At 44.2% G+C, this 13,517-nt stretch overlaps 1 protein-coding gene across 2 annotated transcripts in view; it reads left to right on the top strand.

Annotated features, from left to right (window-relative positions):
* LOC136579054 (enoyl-CoA hydratase EchA19-like) overlaps nucleotides 1–13,517 on the top strand; it is a 62,775-nt gene that overhangs the window by 32,224 nt on the left and 17,034 nt on the right. For both annotated transcript variants that reach the window (XM_066579331.1, XM_066579332.1), the window contains exon 6: nucleotides 9,053–9,202. In XM_066579331.1, coding sequence (XP_066435428.1) covers nucleotides 9,053–9,202 — 150 coding nt within the window. The remainder of the gene's footprint in view (nucleotides 1–9,052; nucleotides 9,203–13,517) is intronic.

Below are 13,517 nucleotides of genomic sequence, written 5' to 3' on the forward strand. Positions count from 1 at the left end.
ACAACATTGTCAATTTCCATGGCCAGGCCAGTTGTCAGATTTATCGCCAATTAAACCTGTATGGGACCACCTGGGATGCCAACTTTGATCGCCTAAGAGTTTGCACAATCTAGAGGCTGAGTTACAGCAAATGTGGACCAATTTGCCACAGCATACCCTATGGAAACTGTATGCCTACATGCCTGACCGTATCACATCTTGTATTGAAGCTAGAGGCAGTACAACAAGTTATTAGAACCTTCATGCCTGCCCTTATCACATCTTGTATTTAAGCTAGAGGCGGTACAAAAGGGCACTGGAGCCTCCGTGCCCACCCGTATCACATCTTGTATCCAAGCTAGAGGCAATACAACAGGGTACTAGAGCCTCCATACCTGCCTTAATTACATCTTGTATCCAAGCTAGAGGTGGTACAACAGGATACTAGAGCCTCCATGCCCGCCTGTTTCACATCTTGTATCCAAGCTAGAGGCGGTACAAAAGGGTACTAGAGCCTCAATGCTCAGCCATATCACATCTTGTATCCAAGCTAGAGGCAGTACAACAAGGTACTATAGCCTCCAAGTCCGCCCATATCACATCTTGTATCCAAGCTAGAGGTGGCCAGACAGGGTACTAGAGCCTCCATGTCCATCCGTTTCACACCTTTTATTTAAGCTAGAGGAGCTACAACAGGGTACTAGAGCCTCAATGCCTACCCGTATCACATCTTGTATCCAAGCTAGAGGCAGTTCAACAGGCTACTCCATGCCCCCCCATATCACATCTTGTATCCAAGCTAGAGGCGGCCCAACAGGGTACTAGAGCCTTCATGCCCATCCGTATCACATCTTTTATTAAAGCTAGAGGCGGTACAACAGGGTACTAGAGCCTTCATGCCCATCCGTATCACATCTTGTATCCAAGCTAGAGGTGGCCCAACAGGGTACTAGAGCCTTCATGCCCATCCGTATCACATCTTGTATCCAAGCTAGAGGTGGCCCAACAGGGTACTAGAGCCTCCATACTTGCCCACATCACATCTTGTATCCAAGCTAGAGGCGGTACAACAGGGTACTAGAGCCTCCATGCCCGGCCTTATCACATCTTGTATCCAAGCTAAAGGGCGGTACAACAGGGTAATAGAGCCTCCATGCCCCCTATATCACATCTCGTATCCAAGCTAGAGGCGGCACAACAGGGTACAAGAGCCTTCATGCCCATCCGTATCACATCTCGTATCCAAGCTAGAGGTGGCCCAACAGGGTACAAGAGCCTTCATGCCCATCCGTATCACATCTTTTATTAAAGCTAGAGGCGGTACAACAGGGTACTAGAGCCTCAATGCCTGCCCATATCACATCTTGTATCCAAGCTAGAAGCGGTACAACAAGCTACTAGAGCCTCCATGCCCACCTGTATCACATCTTGTACACAAGCTAGAGGCGGTACAGCAAGGTACTAGAGCCTCTATGTCTGCCCGTATTACATCTTGTACACAAGCTAGAGGAGCTACAACAAGGTATTAGAGCCTCCATGCCCGCCCGTATCACATCTTGTATCCAAGCTGGAGGTGGTACAGCAGGGTACTAGAGCCTCCATTTCCATCTGTATCACATCTTGTATCCAAGCTAGAAGCGGTACAACAGGGTACTTGAGCCTCCATGCCTGACCATATCACATCTTGTATCCAAGCTAGAGGTCGCCCAACAGGGTACTAGAGCCTCCATGCCTATCCGTATCACATCTTTTATTCAAGCTAGAGGCGGTACAACAGGGTACTAGAGCCTCCATGTCCGTCCATATCACATCTTGTACACAAGCTAGAGGTGGTACAACAGGGAACTAGAGCCTCCATGCCCGCACGTATCCCATCTTGCATCCAAGCTAGAGGCAGTACAATAGGGTACTAGAGCCTCGATGCCCGCCCGTATCACATCTTGTATACAAGCTAGAGGCAGTACAACAGGGTACTAGAGCCTCCATGCCTGCCCGTATCACATCTTGTATACAAGCTAGAGGTGGTACAACAGGGTACTAGAGCCTCCATGCCCAACCGTATCACGTCTTTTATACAAGCTAAAGGTGGCCCAACAGGGTACTAGAGCCTCCATGCCTGCCCGTATCACATCTTGTATAAAAGCTAGAGGTGGCCCAACAGGGTACTAGAGCCTTCGTTTTCTGTAATAACAATCACACAGATACAGTAAATCTCATCAGATACTGACAACGTCTTCTAGATTTTTGTTTTTTTATGGATTAGCCTATTAGGAGCCTCGCATGCAGGACAGAATAGGCTGCACAATGCACCGCAAACTGCTGTAAATTTTGCACAAAAAGCTTACCTGCGGATTTTAATACAGAATTGAAAATGGCTTAGGCCCCATATCCACGCTAAAAAGAAAATTTAAAATCTGCAGCGTTTTTCCCGCACGCGGATCCGCGCCCCATAGGGATGCATTCGACACCCGCAGGTAGTTAAATACCTGCGGATGTCATTTTACCCTTGAGGCGCGGATTGCATGTGCGGGGAAAAAAAACGCGGCATGCTCCATTTTAGTGCGGGTCTCCCACGGGGACGGCTCCCGCAGGCTTCTATTGAAGCCTATGGAAGCCGTCCGGATCCGCGGAACACCCTAACCTGAATTAAAAGTTACCTGTCCGGACGCTGCGGATCTTCCCTCCGTCGCGGCCGGATCTTCTTTCTTCGGCCCAGCGGATGTGCCCGGCGCATGCGCGCGGCACGCTGTCGGCGTGCCGAGTACATCCGCCGGGCCGAAGAAAGAAGATCCGGCTGCGATAGAGGGAAGATCCGCAGCGTCCGGACAGGTAAGTTTAATCTTTTTTTTTAGCCTCATGTTCCCAGGAAAGGAGGGACCCGCTGCGGGATTCTGTATGGATAATCCGCGGCGGGCCTGATTTTCCCTGTGGACATGAGGCCTTAAATGTGGCTGCAATTCCACATCAAAATCCACAGTTAGACCTATGGTTTTAGTGTGGAATTCAGTGTGGTTGTGTTAACCCAGCAGATGCTCCACCACCCTCCACACCCTCATCCAGCTCTGACTGAGGCCTTATTCACGCAAGCATATCCAATTTTGGTGCTTGAAAAACTAACCAGTTTTAATCCATTAAGGACCAAGCACAGTAAATTTACAGTGCTTGGTAATGGGCTTTAATCCCGGCTAATAGTAAAAATATGGCATAGGAGTAAAGCCCCTGTTCTGCAATCAAGCAGAAGCAGTCCGTGTTGCCAGCTGTTAGTCACAGCTGAGAACCCGAAGGACAAGGCAGGAGGGGTTTTTAACAACTTCTGCCTTTTCCTTTCTCTAGTACACAGCGTTCAATGAGCCCTGTGTACTAAAAAGTGAAAGTAGAAGTATAACTTCCACTACATGAGACATAACCGCCGGGATTCCCTTGCACACCAGAGCTGTAGGGTCCTAGCAGACCCTGATCAGCTCTGCCAGTGACTATTGTCACTACAGGAGATGTTTTCCCCTGTAACTGGGCCTCCTATGGATGCCCCAGCTACAGTGGAAAAGTATCAAATAGAAAAAAACAAAAACACATGAATGTCCCCCAGAGGTCTTATATGACGTCATGTTGGACATAGATAGTAAAATATATAATTACATAATTAATACAAAATTACAGAATAAAACAACAATATATACATAAGAAAGAAAATAACTCAAAGCCGACACCAACCAAAAACCATCGCCGTATGCGCCCTGTTATCTGAAACCATAGTTATTATATATTAAAACATCCGAAACAAAATGAGGAACCTGTTACCATGCTTTATTTTAACGTAAATATAGCAATTTAAAAAAAAATAGCTACAAATGTTTAAAAAAATCACTTTTTTAGTCTTTCACCCCGAGTAAAACTAAAAAAAAACGGAAAAAGTCAATAAAAAGGATATTTTTAAAAAATAGCCCTATATGTCACGGGAAAAAAATAATTTTGGTAGCTGAAGGAAAAAAAATAGTGCAGTTAATCCACCACATGAGTAAAATCCCTAAAACGTGTCTGGTCCTTAAGGTACAAAACAGCCTGGACCTTAAGGGGTTAATCTGTATGACTACGTTACATGCGTATGCATTGTGTGGGCCCTTTTTTATGGCAGTGTGTCATCCAATTTTTTTTTCTGTCGTCCATAGGACATGCTGCAGTTTTTTTTAACCCATGCCTGTATAGCCCCATCGACTGTAACAAGTCAGTGTACTGCCCATATGCAGGCAGTTACACATACTTACAGCACAGCGGTGTGAAGAAGCCCCATAGACTTGTATGTCTCTTGTCATCTGTTCATAATGTGTGGGAATTACTGATTTATGTTCAGCTGTGATTATATATTAGCCATATTTGCTCTTCTCTTGATTTTATGGGTTTGCAGCCCTTTAGTACCATTTACTTCGGGTCTCTTCCTCTACTTGGGTTAAGTGGATGAGTTCAGCATTGGTAAGGCTTAGCACTTCTTGGAATCTTCCTAAATGTATAACTGCGTTTCAGTCTTGACACACCCTTCCACACCCAGAAATGCATTTAGCAAACATTTTTGTAATATAACAGCCCTGCTTTGCATTACCCAAATATTCCTTTAGCTTCTAGAATCCCAACTAAAGTTGCATTATATAACGAGATTATTAATGAAAACAATGTGTCCTTTCTACATACTTCATTAATGCTCGCATCCAGCTGGATTCACTTGGTTCCCATTTATTAGAATGATACAGGGAATTCTGTGAAGGGAAGTGCTATGAAATAAAATGTATATCTGTACTACATGTAATATACAATATTATAGTCCTATAAGTTAAGCTTATGGGCTACAAGAAAGTGAAACACTCATCCTGTGAAGTGTTATACTTACCTCCGGTGTCAGCTCTCAAAGCCACTACTCAAAACATTGAGCCGCGCTAAGTAGTCCGCCTGTTCTAATTTTATAATGGCGGGCTATTTAGTGCCGCTCAATGCACTGACATCGGGGAACAATAGGGAAGTGAAGTATAAACCCCATTTACATGGGACGAATGTTGGGCAAACGATGCCAGACACTCGTCCCCGCATGTACCCACTCCCGTGGGTAGTATCACTGGCTCACAGCGGGACGGCTGGAGGAGATTTCACTCCCCGCTCTCCCCCGCTCCTCTTCATTCACTGAGCGGCCGCTGCTTACAGTGAATGGGGAGGGGCGGGGGAGAGCGGAAAGAGAACGCTCCTCCTGCCGGCCGCGCTGTGAGCGATCCTGCAATACTCGCTCCTGTGTAAAGGGGGCCTTAAGTGAAGGAGGCCATCTAAATATCCAACAGGTAGGAGAAGTTTTAGGAGGGGCCAAATCAATAATATGGCACATTCTTAGGCCATTTTCATATGGCTGAGAAAATAGTGCGAGATTATACTTTGCACAAATCTCACACGAACATAAACCCCCTTCTTTTAAATGGAGTCATACATAAGCGATTTTTCGGCATGCTCTATGTTTGGGCATTCCTCGGAACACATCGCCCATTGTTTTCAATGGAGCAGGAAAACACATTGCGTGGTGTGCGATGTGCACACAAGTGTGATGCGAGGTTTCCCATTGAAAACAATGGGAATCACTTGCCGATGCAGCTGAAAGCCCCACCGGAGGATTACAACCTCACTGAAGTGAGGGGAGGCATTTTTGACAGAAAAAGTGACTCACATCTGCTGGGACATCGCACAAGCGCGATACTGGGCCATGTGTAGGAAGTCTTAACCTTTTCCAATCCACTGTCTGACATCTGAAGACCTTATTATTTAGGGCTGTACAGCTTGATGTTGGAAGACGTCCGTCAGGGTTCTCTTACTGTATATTGCCAGCCTCTCTGCTGTCAGAGCCTATCCAATGTGTCACCTCATGCAGTACTGGCTTTAGCTAGCAGATAGTGCCATTGTATAACGGCAGAAAAAGAGTAAGCCTCCTATGAAAACCAGGATACAAATTGGATTGGAAAGGGTTAAAAAGTAGAAAAACACTGATGATCTCAACAACACCGAGTCACTCACATACTTGTAGAGTTGTGCTGCTTTTTGACATAATGAGAAGTGCCTGATTCTCGTTTGCCTGACATCACCAGCTTGCTCTTGCGCTCGGGACGCCTGTTCAGGCTGTGCAATTCTCGTTGATCATCGTGCAGTTCTTCTTCACCTCTCACTCACATTCCTATGAACGATTATTGTCAAAGTCTTCAATGAAGAGACCCCTTCATGAATGTAACTACAGAGAGTTTATCTCAAGATACAAACCACTGAGAACAATCAAAAGCAGAAAAGCCCAGATTACACATTACTAGAAAATATCTAATGCACCAGAATGATGGGTGGAGGACCGAATGAAGAAGGAACCAGAGGACTCACGATTCGTAGCCTATCATCTGTATGCTGCCGATGGGACCGGATCACCGCTGCTTACTGATCATGTGACTGCGGAAAGATGGAGCCGGGTGAATTCTGAAGTGTGCAGAAGTATACTTTCTGCTCAGATTTGGTCAAGTACACTTCAGAGTATAGATGGACCTACCACAAACGTAAGCCAAGAGCTTCTCAAGGAAAAGAAATGAAATATTCTTCATTGGCTGACTAAGCAAAGAAAAAACTGACAGCAGGAAGACCTTCAAACTGAAGGCAGCAGCAGTAAAGACCTGTCAGAGCATCTCGAGAGATGAAACTCAACAATTTGGTGATATCCAATTATTCCAGACCTCAGGCAGTCATGGATTGCATAGTAGGTATCGCAGTATGTTCTATCTTGGTGCATATTACGCGTGCATACACGCCAAGATAATTCATGGCGATTGGCGGCACGCAGCGAGTACTCAATATCCTTGAGTACATGTGTGTGTGTCTTGTGGACAGAATGCTGCGAGATACATTCGTGTAAGCCTGGACTCAATCTGTAAGTCTACACTTCAATCAAATCCATTATGGTAGCTGTAGTGGTGCAGTATCAGAATGACCTGCAGAGGATGCTAGTAAGGCAGTCTGATACCTGGAAAAGGAAAGATAGGGTTAACACCTGATGGGTGTAGCAGGAATTGGTTACATTTAAGCCAGTTCCTGTCAGAAGCAAGGGGGAAGTTACAGCTTGGCAGTTCAGGACCGGCTGCAAGCTGAGGTCCAGTGTGGGTCTGTCACCCTGTCTGACAGAGGAAGACGCCCTCCAGACGCCCCAGGAGGGGTTATAGTGACAGAACCCTGTGGGTTGTGAATTCTAATGCGTATGTGGACTTTGTATAATTTACCTGTATGCTGTATGTGAATAAAGGCTGGCAGGAGCCAGATTTAAAGAAAACTTCAGTCTGCTGGAGCCTGTTTTCGTGTGAGGTGGCCATTCCGGTATCAAAAGTGAGCGATCCCATGGCAAGCAGACCCCAGCTTGTTACATAGCGTACAGAGGCGAAATTATGGAAATTGTGTCACTGTCTATATAGTAATATGATTAAAATTCCTTCAGTCCGGCATCAGTGGGACCTGACAGGTGCTGGGTCATTGCATATTCTGGATTATTGGATAGGAGAATATCTAACATTCACTTGCAAGGGTGGTAACTCTTTGCAACCTATATAATAACAGTGAAGTTCGTTGCTGCTAACAGGCACTGTATTATCAGACTTTCTGGATTGAAGGAAAGGGAATTCTCATGTATACATAATAGTTTTTCATGACATTTTATAACCCTTCTGAACGACACATTTATCGTATTACTACTGTTTCTTCACCTGACACCAGAGCTCAGGTGCTACCTTAGTGTTCCCTATATGTCACTGCAGCATATGCTATACACACAAGGGTATATGTATTTGCGCACACAGCATTTTTGCAAAACGAGCGTTACTTTTTTTGCCCGTGCATCGGTGTATTTTATTGTACTTTACACATGCGCAAGTCGTGCGCGGTTGCACTTGCAAAAAAATACACACCGATGCACCCAGCCATAATTGGGCTAAGTTCCAGATGCGCATCCCCATTGACTTCTATGGAGACTTTTTGTAAGCAAATACACAGAAAAATAGAGCATTGCTGCATTTTTTGTGGGTATAGGGGGGAGGGGGGAGGGGGGGGGGTTTGCACGACCAAAATATGCAGGAGAATACACACATGTGAATGAATCTATTGAAGTCAATGGGTTCTATTCACTGTAAGTCCAACCTACCTGTGACATTGCTCATAGTCTCCTCTTTACTTCTAGTGTAGACACATATTTCACTGTTCACAGGGACAGTTTAGGTTGACTGAACTGCCATTAACTATGGAATTTTACTAGCATACTCCAGAAGGTAAAACCTGAAACCTCATCTTGAATGGAGAAGTAAAGAACAGTTTGTGGAGAGCTCTGTGCAAGTAGTTTGTGGTAGATGCAATAGATTGCCACGACCAGCAGAACTGCTTACAACACACCACCAGCAGACATGTGCCCACCTTAGCATGCAGGCAGCCAAAACTGGAATGAGGGAGCCAACTTACACCTGAATACACAGATGAGACAGCCACTCCCATCGGTGTCTTCCACAGGTGTAAGTTGGCTCCCTCATTGCAGTTTTGGCTGCCTGCATGTTGAGGTGGGGCACATATTTGCACTCCTGTGTTAGTAAGTATATGGCCGTCTTCAGTGAATGTACAGCATCAGTTGCACTTAATAAGTTAAAATAATGTAAAGTGAAATTCTACTAGCACTGACGTGTGTGTATGTATGTGTGTGTGTGTGTGTGTGTGTGTGTGTGTGTGTGTATGTATATATATATATATATATATATATATATATATATAAAATATACACACACGAACGCACGTCAGTATGTGTGTGTGTGTGTGTGTGTGTGTGTATGTATATACATACATACATACGGTACACACACACGTTAGTGCTGGTAGAATTCCTGGTACTGGTGAGTGTGTGTGTGTGTGTATATATATGTGTGTGTGTGTGTATATATATATATATATATATATATATATACATAATCTCCATGAAATATTAGCTAGTCCTTTTTTTGTTCTGTTATAGTCCACTATTAATAGAAACTTTATTTTTCTTTTGTAGGTGTTCCGCTAATCGATGGGGGAACAGTCAGACTGCCACAGTTAATTGGGCTTTCCAGAGCTCTGGATCTGATTCTTACAGGGAGGCCAGTAAATGCCCAAGAAGCTTATGCGTTTGGACTCGCTAATCGGGTGGTTCCTGATGGACAAGGTACCGTAAGTGTGGATGTCTTCAGCAAAAAGAAAACTGCTCTGGTTATTTTCCTATCTACTATGAAGGTCAACGGTCTCGTCATACACTAAACATAATCGAATTAAAAAGACGACTAGTTAAATTAAGTAAAGGGTGATAGGAAAAAAAATACTGGGCACACCTTGTGTTTCAGCTATTAATTTACCATCAGGGCCCAAAATCTGACTTAAAATGAAAATCTGGGGTTTTACTAATTTTAACCTGGAAACAAAAAATGTAAGCGGGTGATGCTGCTCTGTCTAAGGCCTCCTTCCCACGAACGGATTTCCGCCGCGTAATTCGCGGCGAAAATCCGCTGCGTTGCCCGCAGCTATTAGGTTTTATTGAACCTAATAGCACAATGCTCACGATGCGTAATTCCAGCGCGGAATTACGCACCGCGATTTCTCCCGTCCTCACCCGCAGCATGCTCTATTTTCTGCGGGTGAGGACGGGCTGTACGCACTGACGGCTTCCATTGCAGTCAATGGAAGCCGTCCGTTCACGCTATCTCCCGCTGTAACCAGCGGGAGATAGCGTGAAAAAACGCTTTCCCGCCCACCGCCGCGCGTCATCTGACGCCAAATGACGCGGCCGGCCGCGTCACGTGACACGGCCGGCCGCGTCACGTGACACGCTCGGTGACGCGGCGGTGGTGGGCGGTGACGCGGCGGTGGTGGGCGGGGAAGCGATTTCACGCTATCTCCCGCAGGTAAGTATAGGGGCTCTGGGGGGCGCCGTGACGGGCTTCACTGCGTAATATTACGCGGCGGACCCCGTCACGCTCGTGGGAAGGAGGCCTTAGGCTGGGTTCTGTGCGGCAAATCTGCCCGTGGCTCCTAATCCCGGGAGTAGCCAGCCATGTGGACGAGATTTTACAAAAATCTCGTCCACATGGGGCAGCCAATCCGTCGCAGCAAAGCTGGGCAGAACCGGTAATGCTGTGCGGAATTGACAGCTGCAGCATGCCAAGTTTTTCTTTTTCATTCGTTGCAGCCTCACTTTGGGAAGAGAATTCTGCAATGGAATGCCGGCGGCCAAACTGCCCCAAAACCTGCGGCTCTCCCGCGGAGATCTCGCTGCTTTTCGGTGCGGCCAAGCCGCGGGATTTCCGTCCCGTGGGAACCCAGCCTTAGAGTGACAGCTATGGAGATGCTTCAGAGAACTACAGTATATAACATAGAAAGAGTAATAGTCTGTTTCATAGCTCAGAGCTCTATTTAGTGTCATAGAATGGTAGAGTTGGAAGGGACCTCCATGGTCTTTGGGTCCAACCCCCTGCTCAATGCCGGATCACTAAATCATCCCAGACAGATGTCTGCATGTCCCCAAGTAGTTCAAGTAAATTGACAAACGCCACAGTTGTGCATACTAGGGTCCATGTTCAACATCTCTGCAGAATAAAATGGTGCCACCACTTCACAAAATATAGCATATATTGTAGCATACTCTTTAAGATTTTTTTCAACAAGTTCAAAAAGCTTAGTATAAACTACATATGACTAAAGATAAAAAATAGTCACTCTCACCATTGAAATACAGCTAAGTTTCCCCTATATCAGGACTCCAGATAGCAACTAAAAAGGTCACTATATATTGCTATAGTACTATTACTATGAGCTCCTATAGTGTACCACACAACGTACTAACACTCTGCCCCACTCCACATATCAATAACGGTAGGGCTTAGAGAGCTGAAACCTAGATTGAAACCTTCCGAAACACCTGATATGGTAAATTTGTTGCACTTTGGTTTAGTCCTCAGTATGTACACACATACTTGAGGCATATTCTCCTCTAAATAAATGTATATATGTGTGAGGTGTATATTTAGACTAGTTGATATACCCGGCTTCGCCTGAGTTAATTTGGTACAGGTGTTTACCTGTTATTCGCATGGAAAATTTCATGAAGTTGTGGTTACTTCAGAGGAACCGAGGACTAAAATATGTATACACATAGAGGAACATTCTTCTCAGACTGCATGTACTGATGTCTCTCTGCAGAATGTGTCACCCCTCCCACTCTCCTCACTTTTTACCCTTAAAGGTAATAGCCCTTTTTATTCAAATTTACCCCCAGACTGGAGGTTGCAGCCCCTTCTTAGCCTTAAAGGCATGCTCCATCCCTGCAGTCTATGGCCGCTTCCTTATGTACTTTACAGCCTTTCAGTATATGCACATAGAGGTGAGGTAGATTCTCCTCAGTATATGCAAACATAGATCAGTTATATTCTCTTCAGTATATACACAAAGAGGTCAGTTATGTTTTCCACAGTATATACACATAGAGGTGTGGTAGATTCTCCTCAGTATATGCAAACAGAGGTCAGTTATATTCTCTTCAGTATATACACAAAGAGGTCAGTTATGTTTTCCACAGTATACACACATAGAGGTGTGGTAGATTCTCCTCAGTAAATGCACACAGAGGTCAGTTAGGGTCTTCTTAGTATATACACATAGAGGAGCGTTAGATTCTCTTCAGTATATACAGATAGAGGAGTGTTAGATTGTCCTCAGTATATACACATAAAGGAGCGTTATATTCTCCTCAGTATATACACATAGAGGTGAGGTAGATTCTCCTCAGTATGTACACATAGAGGAGCATTAGATTCTCCTCAGTTTATACACAGAGGTGAGATAGATACTCCTCAGTTTATACACATAGAGAAGCGTTAGATTCTCCTCAGTATATACACATGGAGGTGAAATAGATTCTCCTCAATATACAAATCATTTCCATAGGCTTTATGGTTTCTGAAAAAAGAACATTCTCATGTATCACAGATATTTTCACGCTTAGAATTAAATATTAAAGTTGCAGCCCCTTTACGTTGTCTATTTAGGATGTAAAGAATGGTCATGGCAAATTTCATATTTGTGAGATTCAGTTGTGTGTAATTAGTTACATTACATATGGGGTCACTTACATTTGCACTTATAATAATCGAGTTGTGACCCCTTTACTTTTCAAACTTTTTAGAACCTAAAGAATGGTCGTGCCAAATTTCACGCTTGTGCGACACCAGGAAATTACAAAACATAGGAGGTCACTTTTGCACTTAGAATTAAATAATCAAGTGGCTGCCCCTTTACTTTTACTATTTAGGACCTAAAGAATGGTCGTGCCAAATTTCATATTTGTACAACACCGGGAAGTTAGAGAATTAGATTAGGTACATTGCATAGCAGTTCACTTAGTTTTGCACTTACCATTGAAAAATCAGGTTGTGACCCCTTTACTTTTCCTATTTAGGATCTAAGGAATGGTCGTGCCAAATTTCAAGTTTGTACGACATCGGGAAGTAAGAGAATTAGATTAGGTAGATTACATACGGCTGCTCTTACTTTCACACTTAGCATTCAATAATCAAGTTGGGATCCCTTTTACTTTTCCTATTTAGCACCTAAAGAATGGTTGTGCCAAAATTCAAGTTTGTTCCACATCGGGAAGTTAGAGAATTAGATTAGGTACATTACATAGGGGTGCACTTACTTTTACACTTAGTATTGAATGATCAAGTTGTGGACCCTTTACTTTTCCTGTTTAGGACCTAAAGAATGCTCCTGCCAAATTTCATGTTTATATGACATTGGGAAATTAGTAGCGAGTCTGTTAGTCAGTGAGGGCTTTCGCCTTTATACTCGTATGTATATAGATGTGTTAGTTATTGCAGTACACAGCGGCCCTGTGCCTATCATGGTCAAGATCAGGACAGCAGGGTCTGAGCATCTACCGAGTAATGAGCAGCTGAGACTACACTCATTTCTGAGTCTGCCGGGCAGTTTCAGCATCCAATTTTTTTTGTGAATATGTCGATAATGGTAGGTCCTAGAGAGCTGAAACACGGTCTAAAATGTACTGAAGCGCCTGATTTACCTATGTGGCATATTTGGTGCAGATTGGTCCAGTTGGCCATGCATAAAGGAGAGACGACAGAAACTTAAAAAAATATATATATGAAAACTTATACGTGTGTTTTTAAGTTTGACACCTCAAAAAATGTATTTGGCTTCTACATTTTTCAGTTTCGCATCCAGTGTCCCCCAGTTAATTTTTGGAGCAGTCAGTAGAGAAGACACCTTGTCCCTTGTGGTCCGTTATTTCCCCCTAATTGTAACACCTCCCAGAGTACTCTTTGCTTACCATTTGTAATATTACCACATGTTCCGCCCATTTCACTTGTCCATTTCAAAAAACGTCATTCAGGTATAATGGGTTACAGTTCCTAAATATGACAGGCTTGTGACAAATCAACTACCACGTGGCAACAAAATGGCAACCAATA

This window comes from Eleutherodactylus coqui, chromosome 9 (genome assembly GCF_035609145.1).
Source record: "Eleutherodactylus coqui strain aEleCoq1 chromosome 9, aEleCoq1.hap1, whole genome shotgun sequence".
In the NCBI taxonomy this organism is placed as follows: Eukaryota; Metazoa; Chordata; class Amphibia; order Anura; family Eleutherodactylidae; genus Eleutherodactylus; species Eleutherodactylus coqui.